Source organism: Lissotriton helveticus, chromosome 2_1, assembly GCF_964261635.1.
Source record: "Lissotriton helveticus chromosome 2_1, aLisHel1.1, whole genome shotgun sequence".
Taxonomy (NCBI): Eukaryota; Metazoa; Chordata; class Amphibia; order Caudata; family Salamandridae; genus Lissotriton; species Lissotriton helveticus.
This window is the reverse complement of record NC_136059.1, coordinates 784,882,391-784,896,961: the sequence shown is the minus strand read 5'-3', so window position 1 is coordinate 784,896,961 and position 14,571 is coordinate 784,882,391. Positions and strand designations below refer to the sequence as shown.

At 41.6% G+C, this 14,571-nt stretch overlaps 1 protein-coding gene across 4 annotated transcripts in view; it reads left to right on the top strand.

Annotated features, from left to right (window-relative positions):
* EPB41L4A (erythrocyte membrane protein band 4.1 like 4A) overlaps positions 1 to 14,571 on the top strand; it is a 782,364-nt gene that overhangs the window by 707,352 nt on the left and 60,441 nt on the right. For all 4 annotated transcript variants that reach the window (XM_078675499.1, XM_078675502.1, XM_078675501.1 and 1 more), the window contains one exon: positions 13,329 to 13,376. In XM_078675499.1, the coding sequence (XP_078531625.1) occupies positions 13,329 to 13,376 (48 nt within the window). The remainder of the gene's footprint in view (positions 1 to 13,328; positions 13,377 to 14,571) is intronic.

Genomic DNA, 14,571 nt, shown 5'->3' with positions numbered 1-14,571 from the left:
ACTAAAGATTAATATTTAATTTACTATAATTAAATTACTTCCCACACTATTCCCTTATAAACCTACAACCCGCTACAAAATTAAATTACGCAAAAATTAAATAACATAAAATTCATTACTTAAGAAAAATTAAACATACATTACAAAAATAATATACACTTTTAACACATATACGAACATACAAAACACTTATAAAAATTCGATATTATTAAAAATTCTATGTATTTTAATTCCTGTTATGTACTTCGATATTTTGACTGTCGATATTACTTACCTGCATTTCGATATTATTAACAACTATATTATGTCCATTCTATATTATGTTAATTCTGTATTTTAGATTCGATATTATGTCTATTCGATATTTTTTTTCAATATTGTGTCTAGTTACAGCTGATACATAGGAAACTGTGAGTGTGCATCAAAATATGAAATGACCTCCATCTTGAGTGGCCTGTTACACGTTTCCCACTTGTAGTGAGTGGAAGGAAGGAATTCTCTTCGCTAAGATGAAGGATCATGTTATAAACAGAACCCACAAGAGAGTTTCTTATATTGAAAAAGGATTAATCTGGTTGAAGTTTTGTGTCTGACCACTTGTAAGGTGAAGGAATGGGCGTATGTTAATGCATTTGACACTCAATACACCACCTCCTTTAAGTAACTCAGAAAGTAAAGCGCTTATCCTTGCTAACCTGGATAAAGGAAAGGGAAATGCAAATTCATTCCTGAACGCAATCCTATGTAGCAGAAGGTTTTCCAGAAAAACGTACATGATTAGATAAATAATGTAAACAGAGTTTCATAGTACCAAGCCAGTATATTTTCTAATTTTCATCTCAGTATACACAAGTGGGACACATACATGATTCTGAAATGTACTAAATTGGCCATTGCATTTTTTGGGAATGATACACAGATACTCAATATTAATCCCTAGAAGTTTTTTACCTCCTTAGGAATAGATCATGATTATGGAAATAAGTAGCATGAAGGAAGGCTTTTAGTTTGGTCACACATTTATGGATCGATGGTATCGATCATGTTGTATGATCTCTGAACATCCTGATTAACTGTTTTTGACCAAGGAGTGGGATGGACTGAGATCACTGCATGAGGTACTGGACTGCTATGCATTGTATGTGCTGCTTTTGATTGCTGCTTTCTATAGAAGAATTGGTCCCTTTCTATGATCCAGAAAACAATAAGCATTGGCAAAACCAGTAGGTCTGGGTTTAATGAATTAACACATGCAGATTTACCCCATTGGAACAAGATGCACAGCATGGGGAAAGTAGCAGGGGACAGGGAGGGCTATAGTTGTAAAGGAGTCCTTCCTAAAGTTTAATGCAGGCACTTGAGTGGAGGTAGAAGGATACACTCAAACAGCCAACAGCATTAGGTGAGAGATGAATACTATTCTGTACTGAGCAAATACATGATTGACAAAGTCTAAAGCTAATGGCTGAAGGAGGCTGGTCAAAGTCAATTGGTATAAAGGAGCAGACCCAACGCCCATTCTATTTATATTGTTATTAATAGATCTGTTTGAGAGCTAATCTGTTAAAACATTCTGCATTCTAAAATATAGAATATTTATCATTGTGCATGTTAAATTAAGTACACATCAGCTAGATTTCTACTTAATGCTTATTTTGGAATTTGGAAATCTGTTCATCATAGATTTTCTGTCAACTTTTGAGTAGATTTCTAACTTTTTGGAGAAGTACAAAAATCCTCTAAAGAAGGAGTAGTAGATGTCCATGATTATGCCTTCTGTTGCATACTTGCTCCTGTCAGCTATCCAAAGTGAAGACAACCAAGATTATTAAGTGTGGTGGAAATGTGCATTAGCATATTAAACTTTTTTATCCACCCAAAAATATTCTTCTACCCTAGTAATCTCTTCCTTGCAAATGGGTTTCTTGGGAGTATTTTTCAAAGTTACTTTGCACAAATAAACGAGTCTTTATAGCACCGTGTTTGGGAGCAATAATCGGGTGTGAAATACCATTGAGAAGGTTTGTGACTACCCCAGAGCTACTGCATCGTGGATGTGTACCACCTTCCCAGTGGCCACCTGTAAAGTAGATCCACCCTTCAGTTGAAGAAATTCAAGTTTATTCAAACCTGAAACACCAGCAATTAGCAGCACAGCCAGCCACTACAAATCTTCGTATCAACGGTCCCCCCAAGATTCCAAACACTCAGCATTCAACATAACATTCTAAGAATAGTTAAAACATAACACAACCCTCTTCCATTCCCTTGGAATCATGTTCCCACCAATAACCGTATATTTTTGACTGTGGAAAATCAAACCTCCTGTCAGATATTCTAAATACTGACCTGTATCTGCCATTTGCATACACAGCAACCAACGTAGGTGCACAAAATCTGTTTTGAATCGAGCCCCTCTAACATAATATACATATATCCGTGAGGATATTGATTTACTTTTTGGTAGACTTGAGATCACAAGCAAAGAAATAACTAAATGTACTCAGAGGACGTTTGCAGTTAAACCACTGCAGATGTGTACATGATTGCAGTCCTATTCATACATGTACTACTGAAACATAAGCAGTTACCCATAAATAATATTCAATAGCGTTTAATCAAAAGTGGTTTGGATAACTATAGTGAAAATTGTGGAGGCGGTTGTAAACCTCACCCTACAGAGCTTTTGTTATGCCTGGCCATAATGGGTAATGGCTGAGTACCCACATCTTTCCTGCAGCCACCTAGTAAAATGATGGGGCCAGTAAGATGTCCCACTCTAGTAAGGGTGTGCATAAAAGCAGATTCATTTTATATGACATCTCAGCTTTACCAGCCTGTCAAGCCTTAACACTTGAGCTCTCGGGCAGTTGGTGGCAATTAAATTAAACAAACATTTCTCTCTCTTGCTCAATATTTCAACTCACCTCTTCTGCATCTTCCCCTCACTCTTTACCTCTCTCTCCCTCTACCTATGTCTAGTATCTCTGTGTACCTCTCCTCTTGCTTTATCTCATCTCTGTTTACCTCATTTATGTCTACCTTACCTCTAGCTCAATAGACCTCCCTCTAATCCACTTCTCCCTCCCTCTCTCATGACCTCTACCAGTCTGTGCCTGCTGCTACTTCTCTGCCTGTCTCTACCCTCTCTCTACCTCATGCATTTCTCTGTGCTTCACTGCTGTTTCCTCCTCACTTTCTGTATCACAACTCTATTTACTTCTTCTCTCTCTCAAACGAATCTCTCTACTTTATCTTTTTATCTCTCTCCATCTGTTTATATATCAATTCTCTCTTCCTCTGTCATCCCTCACTCGATCTCACCACTATCTTCCTTAGCTCTTCTCTTTACTTCACCTCTCTCAGTACCTCACTTCTCTCTCTATCCCACCTTTTTGTTTGCTCTTAATGCCTAGCCTCTTAATTGATCTCACGTTCTGTTCGCTACTTAACCACATCTCCTTTCTATCCCTACCTCATCTCTCTTTCTCTACCTCTCAAATCTTGCTCTGCATTACTGGTTTCTCTGCATCGTGTTGCACTATGTTTCTCTCACTGCCTCACCTGTTATAGTGTGTAGTTCAGGATTCCATGTTACCTCAGGGTTTGTGATGTCATTTAATGTATGTATGTGTAGGCTGTTGCAAGGCTTTTTAGTAGATACATGACCAGTGTATTACTACACTTTGGTAATAGAACAAGAATTACCATGTCTATTTTCACATCGTAGAGTCTGAATTGGCAATGGGGCGGTACTGTGTTGGATAGGCACCTAGATGAAACCTTGAAAAGAATGTGGAATGTTGTGGGTTGAATATTCCGGGACGGCAGTTGGAGAAAAATGGTGCTTGTGAGGTTGTGTGATCTACTGATGGCGTTACCGCTGTATCTGCTTGTAAATAAAGCCTCCAGTCCCACATTCAGGTGTGTGGCATCATCTTTCATTGGCGATGAACTGGTGCTGAGTCCATCACTCGCCACCATCCCATATCAGCCACTGGTGCTTGACGAGCTCACTACATTCTGTCGCGGCTGCATTTTGGATTGTCTCCAGCATGCCCACCTCTGCCTGATGCCTGTGATTTTGGCACTGTGACACCAGTGGGTTGCCATCTCACAGATTGTACAATTCTTCAGTGTAGCCCATCTCTGCTGAACTTGCTGCTTGCCAGCGTTAAGGTAGGCCCAGTAACCACACCTCCCTTCCTTACCGCATCACTAGTTGCCATCTTAACTGTAGGCAGTAAACCTATACAGATATTGCCCACATTAGCAAACCACTCCTCCTTCATCAGTGCATGTATATATCCGTCATTTTGCCTGTGGGCAAAGCTGTAACAGTGTCAGTAGAAGTCACGCTGCACAACCTCGTTAGGTTTGTCATCTTGGAGTGGGCTCAAGTTTATTGTTACAGTACAACCATTTTGAATTGGATCAACATTATTGTAACTCTTGTGGCCATTTTAGATTGGATTCACTTTTACTATTCTGGAGCAGCCATTTTGGATTGGGCTCATAGCTATAGTTCTAGAGCGATTTTACTTTGGGCTGCATATTTATATATTTCATTGGGCGCTCTTTTCACCTAAAGTACTATTTTATAATGAAAAGTATTTCAGCTTTATGTGGAAAAAAGAATTTGAGGCATACTTGGACCCCATTGTTGGTGAAACATTCACCAACAAAAAGAAAAAAGCGTTTCTCATACACAATTTGGTCCCAGAAGGTAGATACATTTTAAAATAAAAGTAAAGGTGCAGTTACACCAGGAAGGGGCTTCCTGCTAGTTAGTAGCGGGAAACGTGGTAGACAAGTATGCTTCCATTATCAAAACTGATTTTTTTGTCAGTCCTATGTCAACTAGTGGTCCCTTGCAATTACAGGGAGTTCAAGAATAAAATAATTTGTGACCTGCTGATTGAAAAAACTCACTACTGAAGATCCTAGTTCAGAAATGACGATCCCCATAGCTAGGGCAGTAGAGAATTCGGATGCTTACTTGAAGAAATTGTCGGGCCATAGTGATACAAGCATTTTTAATGGTGTGAATGCCCTGCAAACAAAGGAAGGATGTAAAGACAGGAAGTAACACATCCTTTTAGAAGGCAAATGAAATAAAATTGGTGACATTACTGTGTGCTTTAGGTGTGGAAGTCCCAAATATGTGGCTTCAGCAAAAATGATACATGTTATAAATGCAATTGCAAGGGGCCTTTTGCAAGGGTTTGTCGTAAAATGTGTAGGCCAGAGGTATCTCTAGTACAGGAGACCACACTTAACGATTGTGATAGGATTCTAATGGTCACTTTGGGTGATAGTAATGTGAATGTTGCCTGTAACAAGGTTGGTGGAGCAAATGAAGATGCAGTGGGAGAACTAAAACCGGTTTGTAGGAAGCTGTTGTTATGCAACGTGGTAATCAATGGCATTAATGTATGTTTGATGTCAGATTCAGGGTCACCTTTTACCTTGATTGGCCTAGATATTTTCTCGAAATTCACCCCAGCTTTAAATCTTTCTTCCTCCCTTAAAACCTTACCATCCTCTCTTTTTCATCCCCACTTCTTCCTGATTCTACCTCTATATTTTTTTGTCTCCTTCACATTTCTGTTTACCTTTTGTCTCTCCCTAGAAAAGCTATTGTGCTACCTCTTCTTTATCTCTACCTTGCTCCTCCCTGTACTTCGCCACTCTTACTTAACTGCTCTCTTAACCTCCATGTCTTTCTGCTGTGTTCCACCCTCCTCCCATTTCTCTTACTCAACCATCAGGGGTCACTGTTTAGCTAGAGAAGGGTACACATGGAGGAGAGGAGTGACAAGCAGAGGAAGAGGATGAAGGATACAATTGTCAAGTTTGATCTGATGGACTGTTAAAATCATCAGGGCAGTGTTATGATTTCCACTGTTGATGGTCGGAAGGGTGGTTTGTTTGTGATTACGAATATCCGGCAATTAACACCTTGACCGCGGCGCCGATTCCGCCCCTGTGCTGGACATTCCAGAACAGGGCGTGGTCGTGACGGAACCGTTCCGTCATCAGCACAGCTCAGCCGTGACTGATGACGGAACGGTTCCGTCACCAGCATCGAAGGTGTTAAAGCCACAATTTACAGAACTATATGTATACCTTTTATTTAGCAGTATGCACTAGTTTGCCAAAAATCCACGAAGCCACCATTACCATGTCCGTCCTCAATGGGACGGACAGACTGATTAGACATCGAATTAGATGTAAAATATTGATTTTGGAAGGCGACAGTACCTAGAACCAAGCACAAACAAGATTTTATCAATGCACTTTTAAACTTTCATTTTTGCAAATTAGCTGGTGTTCTCTGGGCAGTTTGAAATCCTTTAGCTGTTTTGTGCAGTCCTTGCTGAAAGTTTAACATAGTTCAACATTGTTTGGCATCACAAGGGCTTGGATTCGCTGTAATTGGGCAATAAATTCAAAGTTGCTCTAAACGGCGGTCTCCAACATATGTCTTGTTGGACCCCAAAAATCCATAAGGTGGCACGGTGGCATCCATAGCGAGCTCTGTGGCCTAGACGAAACTTGCCATCTTTCCCTCCATGGAATATTCTACTTGATAGTTCTGGGCTTCTTGCGTGAAGAAAGTTATGTTGGGCCCAATGAATTTGAAATAGGGAGATAAATAGTGGTTGATCTTCAGACACAACTTTAGAATTTTGACATTTTACTAATCATTCTGTTTAGCTTAAAACCCCAAACCTATGATTCCATTTTGTGGCTCTCTTTTCCTAGTTTGTACATTTCAAGAGTCAATTGGTGGTCAGCCACCCCTTAGATTAAATAGACAAGCTGACTTCCTGCAAGTTTCAGATTTGACTTATTAGCACTTTGTTCTCTCAGCATTCTCTGGCTCACAGAGAAAACTCCATGTTTGTTATTATTTTATCATTTTCAGGCTGTGTAGAACATGGTGTCCCTGGAGCTTCAATGACTCACCTCCCTGAGAAGCATCAGAAAGGCTATTAAATCCTTTTCATTGCGATAGGCATGCTAATGGGTAGTACTGAGATGCTCACTGACTCAGCTCTGGTTGTCCGCTCATAATGACTGATTGAACTCTCTCTTCTATTCAGCCTTGAAACAGGGACGGCTCCTCCATGTGGGCGGAGGAGCGTCGCCCCACTGCTTTCTCGCAGTGCGAGAAGCCGAAACATAAAATGGTATTACAAATACCATTTTATGTTTCTGCTTCTCGCACTGCGTGAAAGCAGAAGAAGGGTTTGGTCAGAGGCGGGTGGGTGGGCGGTCCTGCAACAGGGCAGGGGAGGAATGGCTAGCCCAATGTTGTGGGCCCTGACTGTTTGGTCGCCCTCTGGGGCCGACCAAACCAGTCATGCACACTCCATTATCTCCATGTAGACTGCATGCAGCCTACATGGAGGAAATGGCCTCCCATAGACGCCTGTGCTGTTGGCATCCCAGCCAATCACAACGCTGCCATTGCAGCATTGTGATGGGCTTAGGGGAGGGGAGGGAGGCTGCCTGCTTCCTGTTGCTGCGGAGGCAGGAAAGCAGGAACAGACGCCGGAGCTTGGAAAACGCAGGTCCCGGAAAAGGTAAGTTTTAAAATTATTATTTACCCCCCTTTCCCATGCGACCACTTGTACGTACCTCCCCTGCATCCACCCCCCCCACCCACACACACATGTGAGCCATGCCAGCCGCTACTGCCTTTAAATGCAATCTCAGGACCAATGTTGCACACTGAATGCTCCCATGACACCCAAATGTATCTTAAGCTATCAAACCTATTGCTACTCAATAAATATTACTGCAGAATCTTTCTACATAGATGAACACATTGCCTCTCAAACTTAACTCCACCAAAACTGAATCCCTCCAACACGACCTGGGCATCACTGACACCTTGGTCCTTGATGCAGAGTCCCTGGAATTCACCACTTCACAAACTTTGTTTCTGAAAATAAACATTTTTCAGATAGCTAAAATAGCTCAATTTTAGCTCCACCTTCTCTGAAAACGAAAGCCCTTCACCCCAACCGAAGACCTCAAGAACCAATATTAAGGCCCTGGTCCTCTTACACTTCAGTCGCAGAAATACAAGACTTACAGGTTTTGCTAAAACTAGACCCACACCCTGATAGCAGCCCTACATGCCGCATGACATCTTGTCAAGAGCGTCAAGAAATCTGACCATGTCAACCTCACCATGAGGGATCGCCCCTGAATGTCCAAATCCACTTTAAAAGGCATGCATAGCACACATAACTTTTCATCCAGATGTACTCCCTACTTGAATGATAAACATAAGATGAAAAGAGAAGACCAGAAGCAAATCGCAACTCATACTAGACATCACAAAAGTGAGGAAAACCAAAACCCTTAACCAAGTCTTCATGTATCAAGCTCCAAGACTCTGGAACAACTTACCAGAGGATCTCACACTTCATGATATTCTGTTGTCATTCGGGAGTACACTGAAGACCTCCCTAGGCATAGCTTAATTATGAGTAGGGCTCCGAGTTTTATGGTATTTATTTTTTGAACATTTCCGTCTGTATTTATCCATATTTATTTTTTGCCCATCTTATTCTCATTTATCCATAATTATTTTGTGTTTTGTAAACCGATGAGGTGATAACTTGTATAGTTCTGAATTTATTTAACGGATAAACATGGACTCATACTTAGATGCCTGTCAGGTTTTAGCACATTACACAGCCAAAAATACGAAAATAATAAACCCACATTAAAAAAATAGTGTTATAACACATATACATGTTGAGATATGCAGTAATTTAAGTGAATCTCATTGAGCTTTGTAGCTCCGCATGCTGTCATTATGTACAGCTACTGACTTAAAAGTAATTGATCTCAGCAGGGTGAATCACTCAAACGAAGCCAAATTATCTGTATTTTTCTGCTTTTAAAAATAAATACAGACAGAGGAGACGGTGTTTTCTCTCTGTATTTATCTGTAAAAATCTGTAAAAACGGAAAACAGGGAGCCCTAATTATGAGACATAAGTTTCTCTTCATGCCTGTCGTTTACGGTAAAACTCAGTTTTGTCACTGTGTGCTCCCCACCCACACAGACTCACATCTTATGTTTGACGTTATCATGTTTAGTGTTCACCTGACTCCTTATCTATATTGTATTCATATTCATCATGAAGCACTCTGCTGACGATATGAGTAGGTCCGTGCTTTATAACTATGTTTAATTAATAAATGGATTACACATTACTTAAATAGCTTGTCTTTAAAGAGAATCAATCTACAAAAGCTGTATTTGGACATAGACCCCTTCTTCTGATGGCTGCCCTTCTGTGGATAATAATCTAACAAGAAGGGTGGTTGGAGGTAAATTCCCCAAACTAAGCAAATAGATCATCTAGCTTCCCAACACCAACAGTACTGTGATTTTTCAAAGCGAAGGATATGAGCTTCATTCTGAAGCCACAGGGACAGTGCACCCTCTAAACTAGCTTTGGCAGAGATGAACCTCGTTATGGGGGTTGATCCCGCAGTGAGGTGTGCGTAGAGCATAATGCCATTGGTTTTTACGTCATCTGTCTAGTCTGCACACGTTAACAAATGTTGTTTACCCGTAATTGATGTGAGCATGAATATCCTTAATATTTGTTTTAAATTCTAGATCATAATTAACCCCTTGCGTGCTAATGACGGCCCCCGTCCGTCATGCATCACAGTGCTCGTGCGCTGATGACGGCTGGGGGCCGTCATGAACCCGCCCACTCTTCAAAATGGCCGCACAGGCGCAGAACCGCGCCCGCGGGGTTAAACTGCAAGCAAAAGAAAGACATTTTAATCATTGGTAACCTGTAAAAAGTATAGCAGACGGCGTAGGAATGGGGTAGAGGTTAGATACCTTTATGTAAGCTTTGCCTGAGCTCCTACAACTCTCAAAGATACAAGGTAAAGGTCACCTTAAAATACTGTAATTTGTTAGCTTTCGTAGCATGGGCAGACCTCCCCCTGATTCTCAGAGAGGTACTGTAGGATGAACTATTCAAAAGCAGTACATTTAAGAGAATCAGTAAACCGATATCATAAAAGAATAAAAATAGTAATAATGTATAACTAAATTCCACAAGAAGGTGTGAGGGAAGTCCGAGAGTAAATGTTAGCAGTTTAGTCAATGAGGGCCTACTTAAACCAATGCTAGATGGTAAAACATTCAGAGCACAATCTACGTTTTGCTACTGGACTTTGTGGTGGGGTGAAGAGCTCGGTTGTCTGCTAACAGGGCTTTGAAGCCTCAATTCTGAGCTCAGAAGAGCTACCTCCATTATCCTTCTGGCTTCCACTCTCCTGAACTCCTCAGGCAGCAGCAGCACACTAGCTTCATGACTCTTAGGTCTATAAACAGCTGACAGGGAGGCGCAAGGCCAGCATGCACGTGACCACTTAGGAAAGGGATAAAGCAGGAAGTTGGCAGTCTCCGTTGTGGTAGGCACATTGTAATCTGGGCTAACTCACATCTTTAGCAAGAGAGCACAGTTGTTCTGCTTCTTATACAGACAGAGGTACCTTTTTTTCCAGATGTGCCACAGTGTCTGTCAGCGCATCTTTACCATAAAGCGATCGGTGTATTTTTCAAGCGTTTTGGACGCTAATCCAGGCCGTTCCATGATCAGAACTCTCCTTCCTTTTTTAGGTCTCGCCTAGCAACGCGGAAGCGCTGCTTTAGAGACCTTTTGGAATCGCTCCAGGCTTTATTGGGAACTCGTGCATATTTTGCACTGTTCTCAATGAGCCCTCGTGCACGTTTGGCAATTGCCTTGCAGGAGCGAGCAGCAGTGCCATATGTTAGCAATTATCATACTGGCTCCCGCAAGGTAAACGCCGTGCACCACAGGAATGCCTTTGTCCACACAGCCACCGGCTTTTAGTGCCCCACGCGTTTGTGTTTCAGCGCTTGTTGATTTTACTGAAGTACCTAATAATTACACCAACAAAACGAATTTCACATTTCCCGCAATGGCCGCTAGAGAGCAGCATGCACCAAACATTGTCTGCCTGGCTATAGAATAGCAAGAACAAGGATTCCTTAACATCCTATTGTTACCACAAATGTGGTAGCTTCCGAGGCTGTTCAGTAAGAGATTGTCTGTAGAACTAGTTTGGTTTATATCCACAAACAAATTTCTTTGATCAAACAAAAATGAGCGTGGAAACAGATTTTGCATGGAAAAAAGGATCTTACGAATGCTGCTGACATTTTACAGTTTTTTCCTAACGATGCTCTTTTGCAATTGAATCCTATCCTTTGGTGGGTCCCCTACCTTTCTGGAAGGGAATACATGGAGAGGGTGGCATGCACTGCCAATGGCACGGTGGTGCTCATAAGAATGTCAACATTATGGCTACTGCGTTTGTTTCATGTTGTTTCAAGTTCTGAGTATCAAGTGCCTAGAATCTGCTGCGCGCAGTTTGTAGGCGTGATGCACTCATAAAAATATAAATAACAGAATAGATTTTGAAAATATAAAATTTCGGAATGTGAAAAACGCGCAAACATATGTCTCAGCTGTCTAAAGAAATGAGTCCGCAGAATATGAGGGTTGTTTTTACTAATCCCTGTTCACAAACAAGCAGGTGTAAATTGCACACCGACCGGGGCTTCATCCTGTGATCCAGCTGTTGTTCTAATCTGTCACTATGCAAAATTTATATTTGCAGGAGGTCACAAAACCTCCTGCCGATGAATGTTGATGATGTGGAGGGGGCTCCCGCAATCCCCTGTGAATGCCTGTCCATTTGGGGATGGAGACTTGTGAGGGACAGAATACCTTTATGCAGCGTTAGCATTCATTCAAAGTGAACATTAAAAATATTCACTTGGAATGAATTACATCAGAGTGAGCATACAGTGCCCTCCTTGGGAAATGCCAGCTCCCTCAAAGTGTTTTAATATGTTTTTCTCCTACTTGCCCGACACACACACACGCATATAATGTGGGGCGCACATGTTGGGAATGAGAGCTGGGTCAAGCACTCAGTCGCAAAGAGTGGGAGGGAGTGTATTACAGGGCACAACACTTGGCAAGCAACATGGGGCTGGCCGAAACACTGACGAAGGTAGCCACCTACTGGTACTACACGCCAGAAAGCATTTACAAGATGGATACCCAGCAGAGTGCCGATTGTTGGCGGGGCTGTGGGGAGATGGGACCTTTGATACACCTTCTATGGAATTGCGCACACATACAACCATATTGGTCCCAGATCCTGGATGAGGTGGACAAGCACTTAGACACCCAAATACCGAGAATCCCGGCCTACGTTCTCATGGGCCTCCCGAACCCTTTAAGGTATCCACTCAAATCAACATACTGATCCATTGGGGAACCCCTCGAATCCCCAGCTTCTCTGGGTGGCTGCAGCGCTTGTGGCATGTTTTGGGAATGGAAAAGCTAACCCTTACACTACCAGGGAAAGGTCCAGCTTTTGGGGACCTTTGGCAACCCTTTTTGTCTCTTCTTGCCTCAGAGTTCCATGAAATAACTTGCTCAAGATACTTACATCTTCTGCGCCTCTCTGCACCACACACAACAGCTGTTCAGGGCTCACAATCACGAGACACGGTGTAGGCATGCCTAAGGATAATAGATATCTCAGTAGACAGGGGTCGAGGAGGGGGGTGGCTTGGGAGGGTAGTATAAGTTTCCTTTCTTTCTTTATTCCTTTGTAATTCATTCCATCATTATACCTGCTACTCTGGGCTTGCATCGCCCATGATGTTGCATATATTCCGCAGCGATGGCTTTTGCATGTTGAAATTTCAATAAAAAAGATTTAAACCTAAAAGGGGGGCGTCTCATGGACACAGCTTCATCTTTGTGCATTGGTACCACCCCAGTCGGGGGTCAGTGGTACCCAGTGGTTTTCCACTTCACCTGTATTCTCTAATCCCTGACGTCTTACATTGTGACGTGCAAACATAGGGGGTCACTCATTTCACACCCTGTCTTATGTGCAATTGTGAATGAGTTTCAAAAGTTGTTTTGTGAACCAGGCATTCTTTTCCAACTCAACTAACTTAATACACTGTGACGTAACTGTTTGTAGTTGCAAAGCCAATGTCTGTAATTTTGCAAATATTATTCTTTGCGACCACAAACATATTTTATTTAACATCAGACCCATATTGAGCAAAAATCCTTACTTCAAAATATGTGCATACGCAGAATAATATTATTTCTTATTTAGAGGAATTGGAGTTTGATCTGATTTTATGAGCTTGTCATTTGCCGCTGGTAAGTTTGATTTAACACTAAAATGATTTTCTTGGTCTTTTTTTTTAGGAAAGGTCAAAACAGTGAAGAGTCCTCCGATCTAAAACAAAGAAGGAGGTATGTAATTTAGTTATATAGTATGGAAGAGGCTGTAGGTTGTGATCTGGTGAGATTATAATGCTTATATTGTTTAGAACCATATATTGATTTAGTAAAATAAATTGTATGAGGATTCGAGAAGCTATATTTAATTAGCTACTTAAGCCATTGCTAAGAAAGTAATTACCATACTTTTAGAATATTCATACATATTTAGATTGCATGTGCCACTGGTTCTCAGCTTGCTTTATATGTAACACCTAGCAATGTCTAAAACAGTTCCCTTTTTGTAGTGAATGTGAGCAAGAAATCAGGCACTTCTGATGGATACTTATAACCGCAGATTCATCACCTTTAAAATATCCCTCCAGCCCAGACTGAATATAGAGGATTATTCATGAATGCTCCCTCATGCACTATGTGGCATCATGTGAGTCTACACTGGCTTCGTACCACCCCAGACGTGATGCTGAGGAGCTGCATAAAAGCACCACATGCACGCAAACATCAGTTCTTTTCTTTCAGCCTCTTCCAGGGCAGATATTGTGCAACACTCTCGAACTGTGTTAGTCTTCCAACAACTCCAAAAACTTATCACTGTGCTAGGGAACGATGTCCACACCAAAGACGACAGGATTCAAGCTGTAAACAACGAAAAAAACGTGGGAGGTAGAGGTTGAGGCTAGGTTTACCATCCCTACTGTATATAGTTACACAAAATTTGAGTATATCGAAAAAAAAACTAACCTTTGGGGGAACTAGGATTCAACGAAAGTTTGTTGTAATCACCTTCCTAGAAAAAAAGACTTTATCTAGAGACCCGTCACCCACCAGGGTTTCCCCTAGATGGCATGCTTCATCATTGGGGTTCCTCTCAATCCTCTATGGATTGAGGCGTGCTGCAACTTGCGAACTACGTAGGAGCACTTGGTTATGCGCTATGTGAGGTGCAGTGATGTGGAGTGGAAAGAAAAATAAGTCTTAAAAATACCTAACTAGTGAGCTACTATTTTATTCATGCCCCTAGCTGGTATGGTTAACATCAGGGGTTAATACCAGGGAGAAACCTGACCACCAATGAGTCTGGTTCCCCTATTATTGCGTCTGTGTCAACATGTTTCGAGCTGTCCCCTACAAGCTCTTCATCAGGACTACACGGGGTCCAGCCCCATGCGTACCACTCCTAATTAACCCTATAATGAGGATACAGTGA